The 21859-nt window shown below is 41.6% G+C and overlaps 1 protein-coding gene across 8 annotated transcripts in view; it reads right to left on the bottom strand.

The window, feature by feature from the left end:
- Positions 1 to 21859, bottom strand: part of LOC102777248 (NLR family CARD domain-containing protein 3-like) — a 1099208-nt gene that overhangs the window by 284765 nt on the left and 792584 nt on the right. For 2 of the 8 annotated variants that reach the window (XM_087837885.1, XM_087837888.1), the window contains 3 exons: positions 14740 to 14919; positions 12497 to 12670; positions 2983 to 3156 (listed from right to left, as the gene is read on the bottom strand). The exons of 5 other annotated variants lie outside the window; for them this stretch is intronic. In XM_087837885.1, the coding sequence (XP_087694011.1) occupies positions 2983 to 3156; positions 12497 to 12670; positions 14740 to 14919 (528 nt within the window). The remainder of the gene's footprint in view (positions 1 to 2982; positions 3157 to 12496; positions 12671 to 14739; positions 14920 to 21859) is intronic. One more of the 8 variants, XM_087837903.1, reaches the window with a different exon arrangement.

The raw sequence follows: 21859 nt of genomic DNA on the forward strand, positions 1-21859 counted from the left end.
GCCATATTTTCTTGCCTTATAACAATGTGACCAGCTAATGCTAGCAGGTGCCGTTATTAGCTAATACTAATTTGAGGTGAATTAGCATTATCTGCTTATGCTAACAATGATTTTTCTTGCTTTTTAACAATACGCCATTAGTGGCAAATTCTAATTTTAGAGGAAAAAGCATTAGCAGCTAATGCTCATACTGATTTCCTTTGCTTTATAAGAATAACAGCAGCCCGCGGGCACTCCACTGCAACCCCCTCTGGCCTCTGCTCCGTAGCTGCTGGGTGACCTCTCGTTTGGGGCTCTACTCAGCCCTTCCCAGGAGGATGGCACGGTTCCCCCCCTTTTGGTGGTCCTCCTCGGGTCCTTGTACTCTGGGGCCTCTGGATATCTGGGGCCTGCATCTCCTCCATACCTGCTTCATACCCTGGGGGACGGGGCTATGGCTCCCCACACTCCCTAGCAGATCGTTACATGGAGAAACCTTTGGAATACAAGCATGCTGATCCACACAGATGTGCACACAGGTGTACACACGGGTGTTCACAGACGCGGACTACACCTTTCCTGGCTGCTGCCTCAAAGAACATTGTGCGCTGTCTATCTTGCATGCTGCACAATATCGTTTAATATTTAGTATCTACTGTTATCTACTGCTAGCTAGTTTATTGTGATGGTGCTGTTTTTTATTATGTTGCTCTTTTTGTGTTTGCTTTCTCTTCTGTTTTTTTTCTCCATACAGGTGATCCAGGTGTTTTGTTTGTTTTTCTTTCTTTCTTCCCCCCTTTCTCACCGTCTCTTCTCCCCTTTGGTTTTCTTTCTCTCCCTCTCTTTCTTTCATTCTTTCTCCCTGTCTTATCCCCCAGTCATGTCTGTCCCGTTTGTAGCAACCAAAAATGAAATAAATTCATAATTATAATAAAGGTCAATCAAATGGACCAATATGGCAAGGTCATGATGATCCACTTGGTAAAATAAATCCACTTGGCATCTTTCTTGGCCTTAAGACAACAATTCTGATGGCTAAAGATCCAAACGGGACACAAAAAAAAAAAAAAAAAAAATGAACGACAGCAGCTAATGATATGAAGTCTGCCATTATTAACTAATGCTAATTTGAAGTGAATAAGCATTATTAGCTAATGCTAATACCATATTTTCTTGCTTTATAACAATATCAGTAGCTAATGCTAACACTACTTTAATTTCCGTTAAGACTATTTAGCATTAATTAACTTCATTTAGCATTAAGAAGTTTATGCTAAATAGGCTACCATTAGTGCTAATTTTAGGTGAATAGGAATTGGCAACTAATGCTAATACCATATTTTCTTGCTTTATAACAATGAGACCAGCTAATGCTTAGTACATTCCCGTTAGTAGCTAATGCTAATTTATCCGCTAATGCTAACAATGTTTTTTCTTACTTTTTAACAATACGAGTAGCTAATGCTTATACTATTTTTCCTTCAATTTAAACAATGTGAGCAGCTAATACTGAGTAGGTTACCGTTATTAACTATTGCTAATTTGATGTGAATTAGCATCATCCGTTAATGCTAAATCTTTTCCCTTGTATTAAGACAATGTGAGCAGCTAATGCTAAGAAGGCTGCTGTTATTAGCTAATGCTAATGTGATGCGAGTTAGCATCATCCGATAATGCTTTCACTTTTCACTTGCTTTATAACAATGTGAGGGGTTAATGCTAAGTAGGCTGCCATAAGCAGCTAATTCTAATTAGGGGTAAATAATTATTAGCAGCTAATGCTAATACCGTTTTCTCTTTCCTTGTAACAACTTGAGTAGCTAATGCTAATTTGGTGTGAATTAGCATTATATTAGTTAGCAGTTAATGCTAAGTAGGCTGCCGTTATTAACTAACACGACTTTGACGTGAATTAGTATTATGTGCTAATGCTAATACTGTTTTCCCTTACTCTTTAACAATGTGAGCGGCTAATTCTAAGTACGCTGTTGTAAATAGCTAATGCTAATATAATGTGAATTAGCATTATTCAATGATGCGAACACTGTTTTCTCTTACTTATTAAAAATGATAGTGGCTAATACTAATACTCTTTTCCGTTGGGTAACAACGAAGTGAAGAGTTAATGCTAAGTAGGCTGCTTTTAGCGGCTTATTCTAATTAGGGGTGAATATTTATTAGCAGCTAATGCTAATACCGTTTTCTCTTTCCTTATAACAATATGAGCAGCTAATGCTAATTTGATGTGAATTAGCATTATATTAGTGAGGAGTTAATGCTAAGTAGTCTACTATTAGCAGCTAAAGCTAATTTGAGGTGAATAAGCATTAGTAGCTAACGCTAATACCCTTTTCTATTGTGTTATAATGATGTGAGATGTCAATGCTAAATAGGCTGCCATGAGTGACTCCTTTCCTTTGCGTTATAATGATGTGAAGAGTTTATGCTAAGTAGGCTGCCATTAGCAGCTAATGCTAATACTGTTTTCCCTTGCTTTCTACAACTTGAGCAGCTATTGCTAAGTAGGCCAATTTGCTCTGCTAAGGATTTGTATGACCATTATGGAAACTCTGATAAGCTAATGGTGCTAAGCTAATGCTGTTTATGGGCCCTGTCAGAATCAATATTTCATTCTCATTCTGTTGTTTGAGAACAATAACAGAAAAATGTGCACTTGAGAACAAATTTATTGTGAATTCAGCTGTGATTGTAGAGTTTATCATTATTTAAGCTTCCATTTCCAAATGTTAGCTGACACTTTATTAGGTACACTGGCATCTATCTCAGGTACACCTGTGACCTAGATGTTCCTGCAAACAGACACCTTAGAGACCCCATACATAAATATCCATGTACAATCCAGCTAGACTACAGTGTCTGTCCCTGAAAATATTCCTGCATGTGTGATTGTTCATGTCTCATCTGCAAGAAACTAACAGGAAGTGAGTGAAGGACACAGGAAATTTTTCCAGCTCTTCCTCCTCTATCAGACATTCTTCATACCTGAGAATGTCCAGTCTCCAGCCTGGATCTTTCAGTCCAGCCGACAGCAGCTTCATTCCTGAGTCACCTGGGTGATTGTAGCTCAGGTCCAGCTCTCTCAGATGGGAGGGGTTGGAGCTCAGAGCTGAGGCCAGAGAAGTACAGCCCACCTCAGTGATCAGACAGCCTGACAGGCTGCAGACACACAAAAAAACAATCTGTCTGTCACAATAACATCTATCCATTTACATCCATTTAATGTAACTTTATTTATACGTGACAATACCCAACAGACAACAACAGTCATCTGAAGTTGTCTAACAGTGTAAGGTAACAGCCTCCAATATTAGAGAGAAAGCCCCAAACATCAGACAATTCTCTGTGAGCGGCACTTGGTGATGGTGGGAAGAAGAACTCCCTGTGACACAAAGATCCTCCCAGTGAAAACAGGCTCCAGGAGGAGCATCTACCATGACTGGTTGCAGTGTGAGGGGAAAGAGAAGGGATGAACTCAGAGAGACAAGAATAAAACACAAACTAAGGAGAGAGAAGACAAAAGTTAAGGACATGCAGTAGTGACATATAAAAGCATCAGGAGTGAAAAGAGGGGAGAAGAAAGCAGAGCATCATGGGAAGTCCACCAACAGCCTGAGCCTATAGCAGCATAACTAAGGGATGGTTCAGGGTCACCTGATCCAGCTCGAACTATAAGCTTTATCAAAAAGGAAAGTTTGTTGCTGATCTTTAAAGTAGAGAGGGTGTCTGTCTTCTGAACTCAAACTGGGAGCTGCTTCCACACCCAGTCCAACATAGCCAGGCTTTATTTGATGCTTTGACAAAACCTCAAATCCCAGTCAGAGACGATGAGTATCATCACAGTGATGATCATTTCTCTGTTAACCCAGGCTTTCTGCTTCAGGATCTGTGCACGCTCACAGAACAAGGAGACCTTTAAACATCATTTCACTAAATGGATGGACTGAGCTCAGCCTACAAATGAACTTGTGCCAGAGATCATAAAAAACATCAAACAGTCAAATTCAACACTTTTAATGGAAATATGAGATTAATGCTGCAGACAATCATGAACCTGCTGAATTCATGAACATCAAGAATGCAGCGAGTGGTAAAATAAAGATTTGACCTCAGTGTGCTCAGTGTTCCTGTCTATTCCTAACATATTTCTAACATGATAGCTGCACTTTAGAGCTCTAAAACTGGAACTGACACATGTTTAAACTCTACATGTTTCTCAGTGTTATGGCCCGGCTAGGCGCGGCCAGGCCAAAACATAAAGGGTGATCCATCCCCGTCCAACCCCAAGCAGCACGTCCACACACTTGATATTTTTGTGACAGTGATTTATTTACAAAGTGTGTTAAACCAAGGAAGGGAGCACATCTTAACATCAGGGTGAACCCAAAGCCAAAACAACAAACAAAAGGGTAACCTATCTCAAAAATAAACAACTTACCTACCCAAAAGAACTAAACCAAATGACACTCACTTCCCTCCCTGCCTAACAAAAACAGGAGAAAACTGATCAAAAGAAAAGGCGGTCCACCCCTACGTGCTCTTACATCGCGTAACATAACACAGTGACAGTGAATGGTCTGCCAGTCGGGTTGGGCCGAGGATGAATCCCATAGAAGTCGCCGGCGGTCTCCTCTTATCTGCTGCCTCCCGGTCCGCAGCCAATCAGTGCCAGCCATCCACCCGGACGCACCAATCCCGTAGGAGCACCTGGACACTTAAATTTGCATTTGATTAAGATCAGTCGTAACACCCCCTTTCCCAAGAATTAACATTACCCCCAGAATGTTTAATTCAAGGAGAAAGTGCTCTAGACAGAGTATCAGCCAACACATTCTCTTTCCCTTTCTTGTAATGGATCTCCAAGTTAAAATCTTGCAATAACAAGGACCAGCGCATAAGTCTTTGATTGGAGTTGCGCATTTGGGAAAGAAACACTAGTGGGTTGTGATCGGTAAACACCTGCACAGGCAGCACACTTGACCCGACATAGACCTCAAAATGCTGTAACGCAAGGAGTAGGGCAAGAGCCTCTTTTTCGATGGTGCTATAATGGGTCTGGTGTCTGTTAAACTTTTTTGAAAAGTAGCAGACGGGATGATCTACACCGTGACCATCTTCCTGTAACAGAACAGCGCCTGCCCCACACGAGCTGGCATCAACTTCTAATTTAAAAGGGCGCTCAAAATTCGGCGCTGCTAGCACTGGTGTACTGCACAACAATGCTTTGGCGGACTCGAATGCCACCTGACACACTGGAGACCAAATAAAAGGCTTTAAAGGGCTAACAAGATCAGTCAGAGGACTAACCACAGCAGAAAAATTTCTGCAAAACCCTCGATAAAAACCGGCCATTCCTAAAAAACGACGCAGAGCTCTTTTTGTCTGCGGGACAGGAAAATCTACAATGGCCTGTACTTTCGCAGCCACAGGGCGCACTTGCCCCTGTCCGACCTGTTTCCCCAAATAAGTAATGGTGGCTTTACCAAACTCACACTTAGAGAGGTTTAATGTGAGAGAAGATTCACAAAAACGTCTGAACACCTCAGAAAGCGTTCCCAGATGTTCTGACCACGTTGGAGAATAAATGACAATGTCATCCAAGTATGCCTCACAGTTCTTCACTCCAAACAATACCTTCTGCATCAGACGTTGGAACGTTGCAGGTGCGTTTCGCAACCCGAAGGGCATTACAGTGTATTGGAGGAAATGATCTGGAGTTACAAAAGCAGAGACTTCAGAAGCTCTCGGGGTTAACGGGACCTGCCAATACCCTTTTAACAGGTCTAATTTCGTGACAAACGTAGCTGAGCCGACACGATCAATGCAGTCCTCCATTCTGGGGAGAGGAAAAGAATCAGGTTTTGTGACTGCATTAACCTTTCTGAAATCGGTACAGAAACGTGGGGTGTTATCTGGTTTAGGCACCAAAATACAGGGTGAACTCCACGCACTGTTACTGGGCTCAGCTAACCCATGTTTAACCAGGTATTCAACTTCCTGTTGCATTAAAATCCGCTTGGTTGGATTTAGTCTATAAGCATGTTGTTTTATCGGCTTATCAACTTCCACCACAATATCATGAAACAGCACAGACGTCTGCCGAGGATGGTCAGAGAAAAGCAGCAAATTAGCTTCAATCAGATCAAAGATATCTTTGCGGGCGGAATCTGACAAATGCGACAGAAAGGAGTCCACATCCTCTAACACTTCTGAGTTTCGCAAACGGGCCACAGGCATACAACTGCTCTTGTCAATCAAGTCATCATCTTGCAAAACATACAATGGTGGTGCCGAACACACAGAGACAGGCGCTATGGGAGAGGTTTTTTCAGCTGCCGCGTCCTCTCTGGAAACATAACGTTTAAGCATGTTAACGTGGCAAACCCTCAGTTTTCTCTTTCGATCAGGAGTTTTTACTACATAGCTAGTGTCACTTATCTTTTTGTCCACCTCATAGGGTCCGGAAAACTGAGCATGGAGGCTAGACCCAACTAAAGGAAGCAACACCAGAACCTTTTCACCAGGAGCAAAATGTCGGACCACTGTCTTTTTGTCATACCGGGCTTTCATGTTGCCTTGGGTTTGTTCCAAATTTTCACGGGCCAGCTGACATGCACGGAAAAGACGCTCCCTAAAACTGCAAACATAATCTAACACATTGTGATCGCCTTGATGTGACTCAGATAACCACTTTTCTTTAAGAAGTCGCAGGGGGCCGCGCACAGTGTGTCCAAAAACTAAGTCAGCCGGACTAAATCCAAGGGATTCCTGAGTGGTTTCTCTAACAGCAAAAAGCAAAAGCGGAAGTCCCTCATCCCAGTCTTTACCTGATTCAAGGCAGTATTTGCGCAACATGGTTTTTAGGGTTTGATGAAATCGTTCCAGTGCACCTTGACTCTCCGGGTGATAAGGGCTGGACGTTTGATGTTTAATTCTTAACTCCTTCAAAACCTGGGCAAACACCTTTGACATAAAGTTTGTTCCCTGATCAGTTTGAACAACTCTGGGTAACCCAAAAGTTGAAAAGAATTTTGTGAGGGCTTTCACAACGGTCTTTGCCTTTAATGTACGTAATGGAATTGCCTCTGGAAAACGAGTGGCGGCGCACATTACTGTTAACATGTACTGGTGGCCTGATTTTGTTTTTGGCAACGGGCCCACACAGTCCAACAGAACTCTCTCAAACGGCTCACCCAGCGCTGGAATCGGGTGAAGAGGCGCTGGCGGAATCGGTTTATTTGGCTTTCCCACTACCTGGCATGTATGACATGAGCGACAATATTTCACCACATCTGATTTTAGTCCAGGCCAAAAGAAGTTACGGAGTACACGGTGATACGTCTTTTTGACCCCAAGATGTCCAGCTAAGCTGGCATCATGCGCCAGACTGAGAATCTGGAGTCTATATTCCTTTGGCACCAGAACCTGACTTACTCTATGTAACGTCCCCCAATTATGTTATGGCCCGGCTAGGCGCGGCCAGGCCAAAACATAAAGGGTGATCCATCCCCGTCCAACCCCAAGCAGCACGTCCACACACTTGATATTTTTGTGACAGTGATTTATTTACAAAGTGTGTTAAACCAAGGAAGGGAGCACATCTTAACATCAGGGTGAACCCAAAGCCAAAACAACAAACAAAAGGGTAACCTATCTCAAAAATAAACAACTTACCTACCCAAAAGAACTAAACCAAATGACACTCACTTCCCTCCCTGCCTAACAAAAACAGGAGAAAACTGATCAAAAGAAAAGGCGGTCCACCCCTACGTGCTCTTACATCGCGTAACATAACACAGTGACAGTGAATGGTCTGCCAGTCGGGTTGGGCCGAGGATGAATCCCATAGAAGTCGCCGGCGGTCTCCTCTTATCTGCTGCCTCCCGGTCCGCAGCCAATCAGTGCCAGCCATCCACCCGGACGCACCAATCCCGTAGGAGCACCTGGACACTTAAATTTGCATTTGATTAAGATCAGTCGTAACACTCAGTACATTAAGTTCTGACACTCGCCCACAGTCCAACAAAGGAAACATGGAGATAACATCAGTTTGTCATCAAAGTCTAATTATTAGGGCAACTTAACCTGTTATTATCTCGTTAAGTCATTAATTGTTTAACGTCAGCAATTATTTTAATCACAGTTTTTAAAATCATGATTATTGTGAAAGTGCTCACTGGCTCTGAATATAAAAGCCATGAGTCACAGGAGGGATGTTGATCAGTGCTGGCTTGAAATGGGCGTCATTATGCGTCTCAGCCAATGAGAGCATTGAGGGTGGGCCTAATATTACTGCAGCGCTCACATGACCCAGGACAGAAAGAAAGGGGCGGGGACAGAAACATGGCGACAGGTACAGATCTTTGACATGTTCATTTTAAACTGTTCCAGGAGGCAGTTTTGATACAACTAAAGTTATCTGGAAGCAAAATTGAGTTTTTTATCACCGGAGTACTTCATGTCTGAAGTATCACTTAAATGCATTACACGCTGTTGATTGCAGCAAACAAACCACCCAAATAAACAGAGGTGGGAGGCTTGGGCAGACTACGTAGATTCAGCTGGTGGGAGGAGTCTAGATAAACCAAAAACAGACAAGCTAACAAACGCCACAGTGAGGTGAGTAGCTACAAACTGCAGGCTGATTAGTGTTGTTGAAGAAGTCGGTCTGAGGAACGTTCTTAGGATCAACAAATGACGGCATGTATGAGCCTCCCTCAGGACGCACCATCACAAGAAGAACACATGAGCTGTAGAAAAAGGAGAGACTACGAAAGCCACGGAGTTACAACGTGAACCTGCTTTTGGTCTCTCTGGAGACTACTGGATGTAGCTGGGTAACCATGGTTACCTGGGAGTTACAGAAACGTGCAGAACATGTGATTCATGTTGCACAGCAGTGGGACATTTGAAATAAAGTCAGCACACTCAGTATAGATAGTGCATCAAATATGATGCTGCTGCCAGACGTCTGCCTTTGAACACGTCCCTGCATCGCGCACAACACCAAGGTTGCCATGGCAATCACAGCTAACAGGGACAAAGTGCACAGCTGGAAGCCTGCAGGTATATTTAACATGATGTATTTCTCAGTGTCCTGTCTGTGTGTGAGAGACAAACAGCCTCTGTATGTGTGTGTAAATACAGCATGAATATGTAGAGGACATGTTTGTGGATATAAGTAAATGAATGCTCTGCGTCATTTGAATCTTTGATTCTTGTTTCTGTTGCAGGTCTGTGACTGAACTTCTGGGAGGAGAAACGTTGGTTTCATGCTCTGTGATTCTGTGTTTTGTCATCTCTCTCAGGTGATGGAGAGCTCAGATGATGACCCCGCCTACGTGGTCAAATTCAAGTCTACATTCAGAACAGACCTGGAGACACGCAAGCAAAAAGCCAACATTGTATATGTGAAAACTGCTGCTGCACTGGAGCCAGTTTCAAGGAGCTCAAGTGTTTACCCAGATCTTACTGAACTTACTGAAGGAACAGAGGGTTGTTCGAGGGAAACCTGTGGAAGCAACAACATCCGAGCCACCAGAGAAAACGTTGGTCCTATTGGTGCTTCATCAGAGTGTGATTGTGAACAGGAGGAAGACTCAGCTGAGAACAGTGTGGTGGATACAGAACAGAGCCCACCATCAGTACAGAGGCCTGTCCATTAGAGTGCTGCTCTAAACATGCAGCACATGTACTTGGCCACAGCTGCAACATCTGTACATGTGAAAGGTTGTTCTCTGTTGCTGCTCATATTTTACAAAAGAAGAGAGTTTCTTTATTATCAGAAAATGTCAGTGAGCTTGTGTGTCTTAGCAGCTGGCTCGGTGCAGAGGAGGAAGAACATGTCAAGTCAGAGGAAGATAAATGCAGTTCATGTTGTCAACTCAACCTGGACTATTGAAAGAGTTTTTCTTTGTCTTGTTTCTGACTGAGATTCTCCAAAGGAAATCCAGAACAAACACACACTTCACACACTCAAAGTCTCTGCACAGTAAATGAGCTGATGAGCGTTTGTGCTGCTCCCTAATAACAGAACAATAGTTCTGCTGTTTCCTGTTCTGAAAAAACACATTTATAAATGTTCACTTGCTGTTGATCAAAGCTATTTTGGTGGCTCTGGACGCTGAGGGGAACTTTTAAAAAACTAGATCAAATGTTAACATCCTGGCAGAGGCAAAGAACTTTGATTTGATATTTGATTAGATTCATGTTTCAGCTCAGACTGACAGAAATATTTGAACTGCTGCTGTGTTTAAGGGAACAATGCTGTTAGAAAGCACCTGATTTGTTTCTGCACACTGAATGTTGCACTTCTCAAACTGCAGTACTATTAAAATAAGTACACAATACACTACTTTTGAACTCATGATTGAATGTTGCTGTAACAAAGCCATTAATGGTGATTCAAAGTGTTCATGGTTTCCCAGCACAACAAATGGTTGCACAAGTGTGACTGATCCACTTTCTAATGTGTGTGTAGCCCACACTGTGTGTCACTGTGTCACCTGCTGAGTCTGTGTATCCAGGTTCTATGAGGAGAACAGGATATAGTGACTGAGTCCAGCAGCTTAAAGTCTGACTCCATCCTCCATTTAAATAACTCACACCAACAACTGAATAGCTTTGCCTTTGTGTAGCTGACACTTCATTTTAATGTCCTTCTATTCTGGTTCATCTGGTTTCAGTTTCTATAAACACACAGGTTTCATCAGGGACTCTATGACCTCAGTAATCTTTGCTGGGCCTTAATGCTCTGAACAAAGCAGCACATCACAAGACTAAATAGAAATGAATCAGTCTTTCATTTCTCACTGCTGTTTGACTTCAGCTCTCAATGTCCCACCATAACCCATGGAAAGAATTACTGTCCATCCAGGCTCCTAAACATGAAGCTGATGAAGGTGGAGTATTGTGAGGGCTGATGGAGATGATGATGAGGAATCAAGGAGCAGTGGGTGGATGGCAGCATCAGCATGAAGGATCAGTGTGAGAACACATCATCATCCACAAAGAAAACCAGTCTGAGTGTCTGACGCTCTTGTTAGAAAGACGCAGTCCCAGCAGTTTGCTTGTCTGTTAGGTAGCTGAGAGCTAACTCACTTGTACATTGAATACCAAACTGTGTAAACCAGGGGTGTCAAACATATGGCCCGTGGGCCAAATCCAGCCCTTGAGGTAATTTCATATGTCAAATATTGATGAATTTTCAGGCTTGTTGATAATCAATGTGAGCACGGCTGAGGTTTTATTCTGATGAGCAAACCATGTGGCCAAAGACTTTAAGAGATGGACTGGGATCATGCCATTATGTTAAAGAAGACGGAAATGTCCCATAGACAGCAAGGGTAGTGGTAGAGACCAGGTACACAGAGAAATGGGAGCTGTATTGAAATGCAAGCGTGTCAGGAAAGAGTGAAAAGGCAAAATGAGCAGCAATTTCAGTGATATTGGAGACCACAAAGCTGAGTGCAAAATTTATATAGGAGATATACAGGAGACACAGAGTGGAGCTGATAAAATTAGGAGCTGGCTAAAGTGAGACCCAGTTTTATTTCCACCCATTTTCCATTGTGGAGGACAAAAGGTTTCAAACTCGTCCAGGTCTTAAACCTCACATGTTCTTCCTAATAGCAGTAAATGGAGAAATATAAGGCCTTTATGAAAACACTGAATAAAAATTGATGCCTTTAAAAAGACTAAATGTAAAGTTCAGTATTGAATACTATATAAATTAAACTATACATAAAGTGTGTCTGAATGGCAGAGATGCAGAAATATGTGCATATAGCACAGAGCCACGGCTCAGTGTCTGAATGAGTCTCACAGACCTGAATGTGCTGTTGATTTATAATTATAACGTAATTCTCTACTCGTTTGATCTGCTCCTTACCACAAGCAACCAGACGTAGAAGGTTTTGGACTTAACTATATTTTCTTAAGTTTTACAACTTCTATTACTGTTAAAAACCTCGTTACGGCCATTCATGCTATACAAAGTAATTACACGTGTGTGGTATCTACACAAATGTCAGAATCTCAGCTAAAAGTTCACAAAACCATCTCAACAACCACCAAACAGCTAAAACAGCAGGTGAACAGATTACACAAAAAAGATGTAAACACAAATCCCCCTGATCATCTGTTTTCTTAAACATGAAGCGTTGTTTTGGATGTTCATTTACTGCTGGTTCAGTGAATTTTGGTTGGACAGTGATGAAACCTGCAGTCTCAGAATCTGTGAGAAGTCTGCTTTCAGCACGCAACAGCATTGTTGTGTTATGTGCTGTGGATTCACCTCTGCAATCTCATCACTGTTTTACCATCATGTTTCTACTTAGACAATAACAAAGGAAACAGTTCCCAGGAACTACTTCCTGTCTTGTTAACATAAGACTATGTTGCCCTTCAAAACACCTCCACTTCTCCTCTTATTAGAGGACTGCCTTATTATTAATCTGCTAATTCTGTCAGTTGATGAAAGAAAAATGCTTGATCTCACTTGAGAGTTTCCAGTGTACAGTGTGGACTCTTCAGTCCTTCAGACAGAAGCTTCACGCCTGAATCCTTCAGGTTGATGTTACTCAGGTCCAGCTGTCTCAGATTAGAGGTCTGAGAGCTGAGACCTGAGGACAGAGCTTCACAGCTTCTCTCTGACAGGTCACAGTGACTCAGTCTGAAAAATAACAGATAAATAATTACAAAAATAAAACACTTATGTTAAAGTGTAATGAGATACTATTATATTTCGCAATATTTAATCTTGTTTTTGTCAGGAAACAGCACTTATGCAGAGCAACATGTGGAGAGAATCAGAGGAGAAGAAGTGAAGAGAGAGCAGTAGTAACACAACACTGAATTGTTCATTGTGTTTTTGATATCAACAAAATGTGTCAAATTTGTCACTTAGATAACAACCACAGGCCAGGTCTAAATTGCACTTTGGTAACAGTTACACCCAGAAATATTTCAGAAATGTGGACAATTTGTGCTCCATTGTATTCAGTATTGAACAAACTGAGTACCAATGACCACTTAATATTTTTGATATTTTATTTGAGTTGTTCCACCTGATTTGTGTTAACTAGAATAAACATTTAAAAACTAAAGCTATGATCACATATTGACTTACAGAGCTTTGTTGGAGGCTTTGACCACTGGCAGCAGCCTCAGAAGAGCCTTTTTAAAGGCTCATGTTCTCACTTAGATCATTTATTTCTACTTACATTTCTTTCTGGGAAAAATGGGGATTACTTTGAAAACAGGAACTATTTTCCCCAAAAATCAGCCCTGGATTAGTAAATCACACCAACATCTTCTCAGTCAGAAGAAGCTGTCTTGTTATGAGGGACAGAAGAAAAAGATTGAGGCACAGAAAATTGTTGAAATAGAGATAAAGCAGCTAAAATCAGGTCTAAAAGTAAAGCAGAGCATACGTTCAATAAAGGACACTCAAGGCTGGCTTGGAAAGGAATGAAGTCCATGGTGGGGATGCAGAGCAAGGACCAAAGATGAATGTGATGCTGAATCAGCAGAAGACTTGGACTCATTTGATTCCAGCTTTGATATCATTGATTTCAATGAAGAGCTTTGTGATTGTAGCAAAGGGCTGGAAGCTCTGAGAGTGACACTGATGAGGTGTCTGTGAAGGTTCGCAGTCATCTAAAGAGCTTAGAAAAAAAGGCATCTGGACTTCTTTTTCTTGAAGTTTCTTGAAGACGTTTCACCTTTCACCTCTCATCCAAGAAGCTTCTTTATTTCTAGGGTCAAATGGTGGAGAGTCCCAGATTAGCCTGTGTACAAACAGGCTTCAGCCATATGAGAGTGAGTGTGAGTGAATGAGAGCACACACAGGACACTGTGATCTCTGAATGTGTGTGACTCAGTGAAAAAGAGGATTGTACTGGATATACTGAAAACAGAGTTTAAAGAGAGTTTAAAGAGAAATGTGTTTGAATTAAAATGGATTATGCTAAAGTGAACGTGCTAATGAAATCTGAACTGACTGAAATGTGAAGTGAAGATTATTCAGATGTGACAGAGAGAGAGGGGATGATAATAAGGTGGGGCTGAAGATCAGTGAAGGGCATGTAAACAACTGATTGGCTGAGTAGATATCAGATCGACAGTTTCACAGTTTTCCCTGTGGATTATAACTTTAAGAAGATGTGACATTCATCAAGGAATCCTGCTCTCCGGATTATTTCCATGAATACTGAGCTGGAACACATCTACAGTGCTAGAAGTGCCCATCTCACCACCAACCTCTCTGTGCACATTCACTTTTCAACACTTTGTGAGATAATAAAGATGTAAATCTGAGTATTTATCTATGTTAGTGCGAACACCTCTAATAGGTTGGTTTAGTCTTTCCAAGTAATATCTTCCCTTGGATCTGCGATCCAGGCTCCTAAAATCATCCTAGTTTAACAAGCACTACAATCTAGAGGAGAGCTGCACTAACAGGTGTGATCTGACCTGCAAGGATACTCATGTTTATGTATATCAGGATAAGCAGGGAAGACCGGGACATCAACTCTGTCAGGCTGCCTGAGTCCTCTCACCCACATCAGCTCAGAACTCTGCATTATCTACAGAGTCAGACTCCGAGGATCAGGGATCAGAAGTTGTACAAAGAGTAGAACCAGACTTCCTGTATAGAGGTCTGCGGGCCTACTGATCCATAGTGTGAGGACAACTTTCATGTCATAGTCATCTCAGCACAACTAAAACATGGTGACTGACCTCAGAGTTTCAAATCGACATCGTGGATTCTCCAGAAGAACACACAGCTGCTTCACTCCTGAATCCTGCAGGTTGTTGCAGTCTACACTCAGGTACAGCACTCTGGGATATGAGGGGTTGGACTTCAGAACTGCTGCCAGATAATCACAGCTGATCTCTGACAAACCACAGCCAAACAATCTGTATGAAGAATGAAAGATGTAAGTTTATTAGACAAAGTGCTTGAAATCATTCAGTGTTTCATCATCTGTTCAGAGCTGAAGAAGGTTCAGAATGTAGAAGTTTAGAAAATGGAAACTCCAAACAGCTGAAGCCAACAGGAAGCAGCTTCCAAAAAACACAACAAGAGAAAAAACTCTGAATGTTTCACATTAAAGTCGTACATTTATCATAAAAACAGGAAAAAGTCGTGTGTTTCCTTCAAGGAACAACATGGCTTCACTTTTAAAGGTGAAGTGTGAAAGAAATGGACATATTTGAAGTCCAACACGTTTTTCCAGTCACATTATTAAAGCAGACAAACTTCAAGCTCATTTTAATTCCAACAAGTCATCTTCTGACCCTTTATTATTATTGTTATTATTCAATATTTATGGAGGATGTTTTTAAATTGGGCTCAATTATGTGACAGACATTTCATCCCATGTCAGTTTGGCCTCATCCTGGGCCGGATTATCCAGCACACACTCTGACCACAGGCCCAGGGGCCACGCACAGCTGGGCTCCATCCAAGAGACAGGAAACAAAACAACACAATAAGAAAAAGCACCATGTGATCTTCTTACATCTTCAAGACAAACATAGTAAAAACATGAGCATATTTGTTTCCTGATAAAATGATGTGACAGGTAGAACAGAGTAAAGTGGTGGTGTTACAGCCTTTCTCCCCTCTGCTGCCGAGGCTGTTAGTCTCTCCCAAACTCAGCTACAGGACTTCCAAATGAAAGAAAGCAGCAGAAGTGGCTTTACAAATGAAAGAGGAAGAGGAGAAGAAGAGGAGAGGGAGGCCACCCTGACCATCACTCCAGCTGAAAACATCACACTTCCATTAAAGTTGGTGAGAAAATGTTGAGCAGGATGAGCTGCTGGCTAATCTGGAGGCTGTAGCAACAGCTCACAGTCACAGTGGATTTCCACTCATGAAAAAGCTCTGGCTGCTTCATTTCTCATTTCATATCAGAGACTTTAAGGCTTCAGTGAAGCTGTACTGTGATGCTTCCATATTCAGCCCAATGTGCTCTGTATTGTTTTATGCAGAGTCATCTAAACAGGGATGAGCAGCTCATTTCAATATAAAAGGCTGGAACTGTAAAGAAAACAAACAGAGCTCATAAACTGAAACCGATTTCATTTTTTCAGCTGGAACATTTTAATTGTTCCTTTTTTAAGACTTGTACAGAATTATATTTACAATAAAAAAAAATATCATTCCCTTTTCCCTGCCAGGCACCACCACAGTTCACTTCAATAAAACTTTACTTCAGATTTGTTTTCATGTTTTGATCCAGCAATGGGAGCCATTTCCCCCGTGGGTCCAGTCCTTGTACCAAGCTAGGCTAAACATGTCCAGTGTCTGTCTCTGTGCAGCTTTTTATGTAATGTGAATAAGGAAGAAATGAAGGAAGAAGAAAATAAGTGCACCAATACACATAGAAGAAAATGACTACATCAATAAACATGCAGCTATCAACCCAAATGGTGAGGTGGTGGTGAGTTATTATAAGATACAACGGATCAAAAATCTCACGGTTCGGATCGGATCACGGTTTTAAGTCACGGATCGGATCACTTTTCGGATCAGCAACAATAGAAAAAAAAGATAAAAATTTGACTCGCCATTTACTTATTTAAGTATTTTTTGCCTATTAAAAAACATTCAACTGAAGACTCATTTCATGCACTTTAATATAAAAACAAAATTACGGTGCAATATGGACCATGCTGGGCATCCTTTGCATCCTCTGCTCACGGCCATAAACAACCAGAGGAGTCTGTTCAGTGACAGGTTGCTTCTCCCAAAGTCAAGGACCAGCAGACTTAAAAAGTCCCACACGCCATCAAACTGTTAACTCCTCGCTGGAGGGGAGAGGGAGGGGAAACAGGGACAGAGGAGGGGGGAACAAGTAGCTGTAGTGCCTTTTCACTGTGCAATAGTTTTTGTTAATATCCAACGGTGTAATAGACTCACAATACTTAAAATGTGCCGTTCCCTTGTATTCTTATTCCTATTTATTCTATTTATCCCTTTTGTATACTCTGTATTTATATATTGTATATTTCTGCTCACATTCTGCAACTTCTGTCGGTGCTGTGCTACTGGAAACTGAATTTCAGTTTGAACCAACCCGAGGGATCAATAAAGTTACATCTAATCGAATGTAATCTATAGGGCAGTGCAGTGCTTTGTATGTACCACTCTGCTGTGATATAACGAGCGGTCACGGTCACGTGGCTTTCCGTTGCCCTGGAGGTCCACCCATTTGTAGTTAGAGCAACAGAAGATGCCTGGGACAGTTCAGCCATAACTTTAAACTTCTCCTGCTCATACATGCTTGAAACGATCTTGTCACACTGAAGTGGACGCGCAACGAGATATCATAGCGTGCCTCAAGCACGTTCATCACAGTTTAAACCCCTTGTTTTGCACAACAGAATACGGCCTCCCGTCTGCAGCTAAACACCGCAGTAGCTTCTGTAATAGCTTTAGCTTTAGCCCGGTCGGATTGGGCAGCAAAGGGCTGCTTTAATGCCGCGAACTCCTCTGCTCCGCCACTTGGACCGCCAGCGCTGACCATAACTACCGCTTGACAGACTGACCACGCCACCATACACATACATTTTTCTTTCTTTTTCGAATCTTCGGATCACGTGCGTACCAAACCGTGGAGTGGGATCAGTTCAGATTTCGGATCAACCGTGATCCGTTGCACCACTAGTTATTATTGTTGTTGATGATCCCCTACATCAAATATGCTCTCCAGCTAGAATAGTGTTTGTGTTCCTAACAGGATTTCATGAATGTGTTATTGTTCATGTCACATCTGTATGAAACAAACAATCCTTCATTATCATTGTTCCAGCATGTAAACCTGAGATCTGTGTGGAGCAGCTGACCTGTACGATGTGCTCAACACAAACATTATTTACCATCAGTTACTGTGTGACTGAACCATGTGGGTGTAGGAAACATCGCTTTTAGTTTTAATAGCACATGGCAACATTCAGACGTGAATCTATACAGTAACAATTTGATTTGTTACAGACTGAGCAGAGAGAAGTGACTCACTGTGAACGCAGTGATGAGATAAGAAGCTCAGCTCATTTCTGCTCTGTTTCATGACAATCCTGTTATTGAAATATCCTGGACTTTAGTAAACACATAAATATCTCCAAGTACACTTACTTCAGAAACTCTATTAAACTCATTACAAGTTTACTTCAGCTTTAAATTACTCACAACATAAGCACACATGAGTAAACAAAGTAAGTCACACAGCTACTGTTCAAGTTTAGTCATCTTTAATACAAATATACCTCATTATTATGACTCTCACAGCTACCTGCTCATTGAACTGAACAATAATTCTGTTTTACCATTAAAACAAAATATGTGACTCTAAAAAAATCTTCAGACAGTAATTAAGAATCTGCTAAGCAATCCAAAGATAAAGAAAAGTTCACCTGCCAACTCTAAAAAGCTTGGTTGTTTATACAATAATATCATTTAATGATATGTTTGGATCCTGACCTGAGAGTTTCCAGTGTACAATGTGGACTCTGCAGTGCAGCAGAGAGAAGCTTCACTGCAATACAATTATTGGTTAACTAAATAGCTTCATTAAAACACAACTGTCTTTCTATATGAGCACTTACTCCCTTTAAGCTCCACCTGCTCCAACTTCTGCCGTGAGCACTCAGACTTTGCTCTTTGAGCACAAAACTGATAACCTCTCGGAGAAGCTCGTGGCTCTCCAACGGGAGATTGAGAGATGAGTGACGGACTGTTAGATCAGCTGTGAAATTGACATGCAGTTGTTCGCACCAAAGAAAACCACCATCATTTCATGCGGCTAACATACCGGCGCCGGCTGTGGTCTCAAGGCTGGAGCTGAACATAACAAATCTCACCCTGATAACAGACGGTGTTTAGACTGTTCCTTCCCATCCTAACCAAGGCCACCTGGGTCGGCTGGAAGACTCTTTCCTTCACCTGTAAGGGCGAAGGACACTATCTCAGCTAGGCCAGCTACCTTGCCTGACCTGTCTCCCCAATGTGATGTTTGTGTATTGTATGTACGGTTGGCAAGGTCAGTATCCTAATAGCCCCTTGAAAATAAATACAGTGTTCTGAATCTGAATCTGAAAAGATTACAGAAGACGACTCTGTTCAGTAAATATTACGCTCATGCTGTCAAGAAATACCAAAGGTAGGTAAAACTCTGGTTGTTGCAGCCATCCAGTATGACATGCTTTGTACTGTTCTGCTGCAGTTTGTGAAACCTGGTTGATGAGTTGTGAAGGATGATGAAACAAACACTTCACTCGATGTTTTTCTTCTAAACTGGATGTAATTTTGAGAGTTTCCCACACTCTGTCCCAACTACAAATTGGGGAGAACTCAGCAAATACATAAACTTCACCCATTCGGATCCTTATCATTCAAGATTGTGAAAAGATTCTCTACTCAGAGAATACTGGTGATTTTAGATGAGAGAGATGATTTGGAAGATGATGAAGGGGAAGAGTTTTCAGAACTTGAGGCCTTTTGTCTTCACTGTATAGGACAGAGAAGACAGGAAGGCAGGGAGAAGTGAGGAGAATAACACACAGGAAATGGTTTTGGGGAGACTCAAACCAGGCCCTGGAGTCACGACTCTAACCTTCAGTACATGCTGATACATACGTGCCTTGAAATTGATATGGTATCACTGTGGGGTTGGACACTATTGGATACTATTGATCTAACATCCTGTGGAAAAATGAAATTTCAATTTAAGAGCATTTTGAAATTGTTAAATGAGTAAGTCATTTTGGAAGGCAGAATCAGACTTGATATTGATATATAGTATCACTTTGGGGTTGTATACTGTTGATCTAAATAGTTCCAAGAGTAAGTCAGATATGTCAACAAGACAAAACTGCAAACAAGAACGTATTTTTTTTTCTCACTCTTACTGTCTGAAGCCGATCATTGAACTACTAAATAAACAGCTCTTTCTGGCCAGACACGTGGCAGCACTTCTGCTATAATTTTGTTTGTATTTAACAAAATAAAAATGCAGGCATAAGCGTACACATTAGTTTTTGACTGCAAGTTAAAAACTGTTTTCTTTCCAAATAAATCTGTCACTGAACTAACACAGCCAATCCATCAACATGTTTACAAAACACTTATTTTATTTCTATTAGATCTGAAAGTGTTGTGTAACACTACAACCTGAAACAACAAATAGATGTGTTTGCCTGTACAGGAGAAAAAGGGAAAAAAACAACAGCTGTGAAATGGAATAGTCCAAATCACCAAAGTAAACTGGACCTGGGCTTGTTGCAGGGATCTGAAGTTACTAAACATTTTGTGAGTGTATGCACTCACACTTAGGACCATACAATAATAAATATGTGCGTGATGAAAGTTGGGCAGCACACTAACGTGCTTACTCCACTCTGTATGCTCCTATGGGTCTGACCCTTTCACTCCTTTGATTTTTTCCTCATCCTTTTTTTGCCTTTTCGTCACGTCTGTCTTTGTACGGACCTGCCGTGTTCTTCATCATTTTGTACATAACTGTTTTTGGGGCAAATACAATGCAAGTAGAGATTAAAGCCGCAGAATTAATGATTACCGGTGCTGGAAATGCTAGCGCTTCATGCAATGTCTTGATGTTGTTGCCACGGGTACCCACAAAGTCGACAATGTCAATCTCTATAGATAAGTTTTTTTTTTGTTTAAATCACCTCATTGCCTAGTGAGTTGTTTCAGTAACAGTTTTCAGTTGTGGTAATAAACCTTTTGTTTTTCTTTTTTATCTGACCTTCCTGTCTCTGGGCTCATTCATGTTACCTCCCCTGTCACCTAGCAGAGCCGGGGCGTACCATGTTTCTCAGGTTAGGGTTGATCCATTCATTCTACAGCTGCACGTGAATTATACTTTATACACAGATCCACAGTCTCTGATTGCTCTGAAATCTCACTGACAGCCAACAGGGAAAAAGGAAAGTCCAGACTGACAGTCTCCGTGGGGTTAGGCAGTGAACTGCTCATGCTGCGTTCAAGTGCATCACAAACTACTGGAATTGGATCCAACTTTGTGAAGCAGACTTCCTACCAGCTGCTGTTTTGAACATTTCTCATTTCCTCATGAACTGTATTAAACTCTGTAAATGAACTGAGAACTATTTCTACATTTGAAAATATGGATTCATTTTCCCATTCACCTCTGTACATTGGTGTATAAATGAATGTTAGACTGGGCTCCATGGAAACACTTCGACTGGTCTCAGCTGCCTTCTTTCCGTAGTCCAACAGAGTCCTTTCTCTTCTCCAGCTTCTGTTTGAAATCCTCTCACAGAGCCTGAATCCTGCTTTGTTGTCATGTTTGGGCCTGTGTTCATCTGCTCTGTGTTCCTCTGCTTTAACACACACCTCACCACAGCAGCTGTGTGGGTCGTCTCTGTAGCAGCCAGATCAGCTTCTGATACCATGAACATCATCACAGCTCCTAACGTCACCTTTATTAGCTTTGACATTCATGTCTTTCTTTTCTCTCTCTCTGTTTCCACACAAGCTCAAAGTCTCTGCAGCCTGTTTTTATCTGCTATCATCAGATCTTCATCATCCTCATTCACATCCCTCACAGACTCTACAGCCTCATCAGTACTGACTAGGGGTGGGTTTTTATAATCGATTTATCGATTAAAATCGATTCTGGCTTGGATTACGTAAAATCGATTCATTAAAATCATGAATCGATTTTTTTAATATAAATTTATTTTGCCCGAAATGCCAGAATCTCTGGTGAAATCTCACAAAATTTCAACAACCACCAAACAGCTAAAACAGTAAATGAGAGCAGGAACACAGATTCTGCACAAAGACGTAAACACACAGCGCGACCCGCGG

This window comes from Neolamprologus brichardi, chromosome 3 (assembly GCF_056152115.1).
Source record: "Neolamprologus brichardi isolate AB-2024 chromosome 3, ASM5615211v1, whole genome shotgun sequence".
NCBI lineage: Eukaryota > Metazoa > Chordata > Actinopteri > Cichliformes > Cichlidae > Neolamprologus > Neolamprologus brichardi.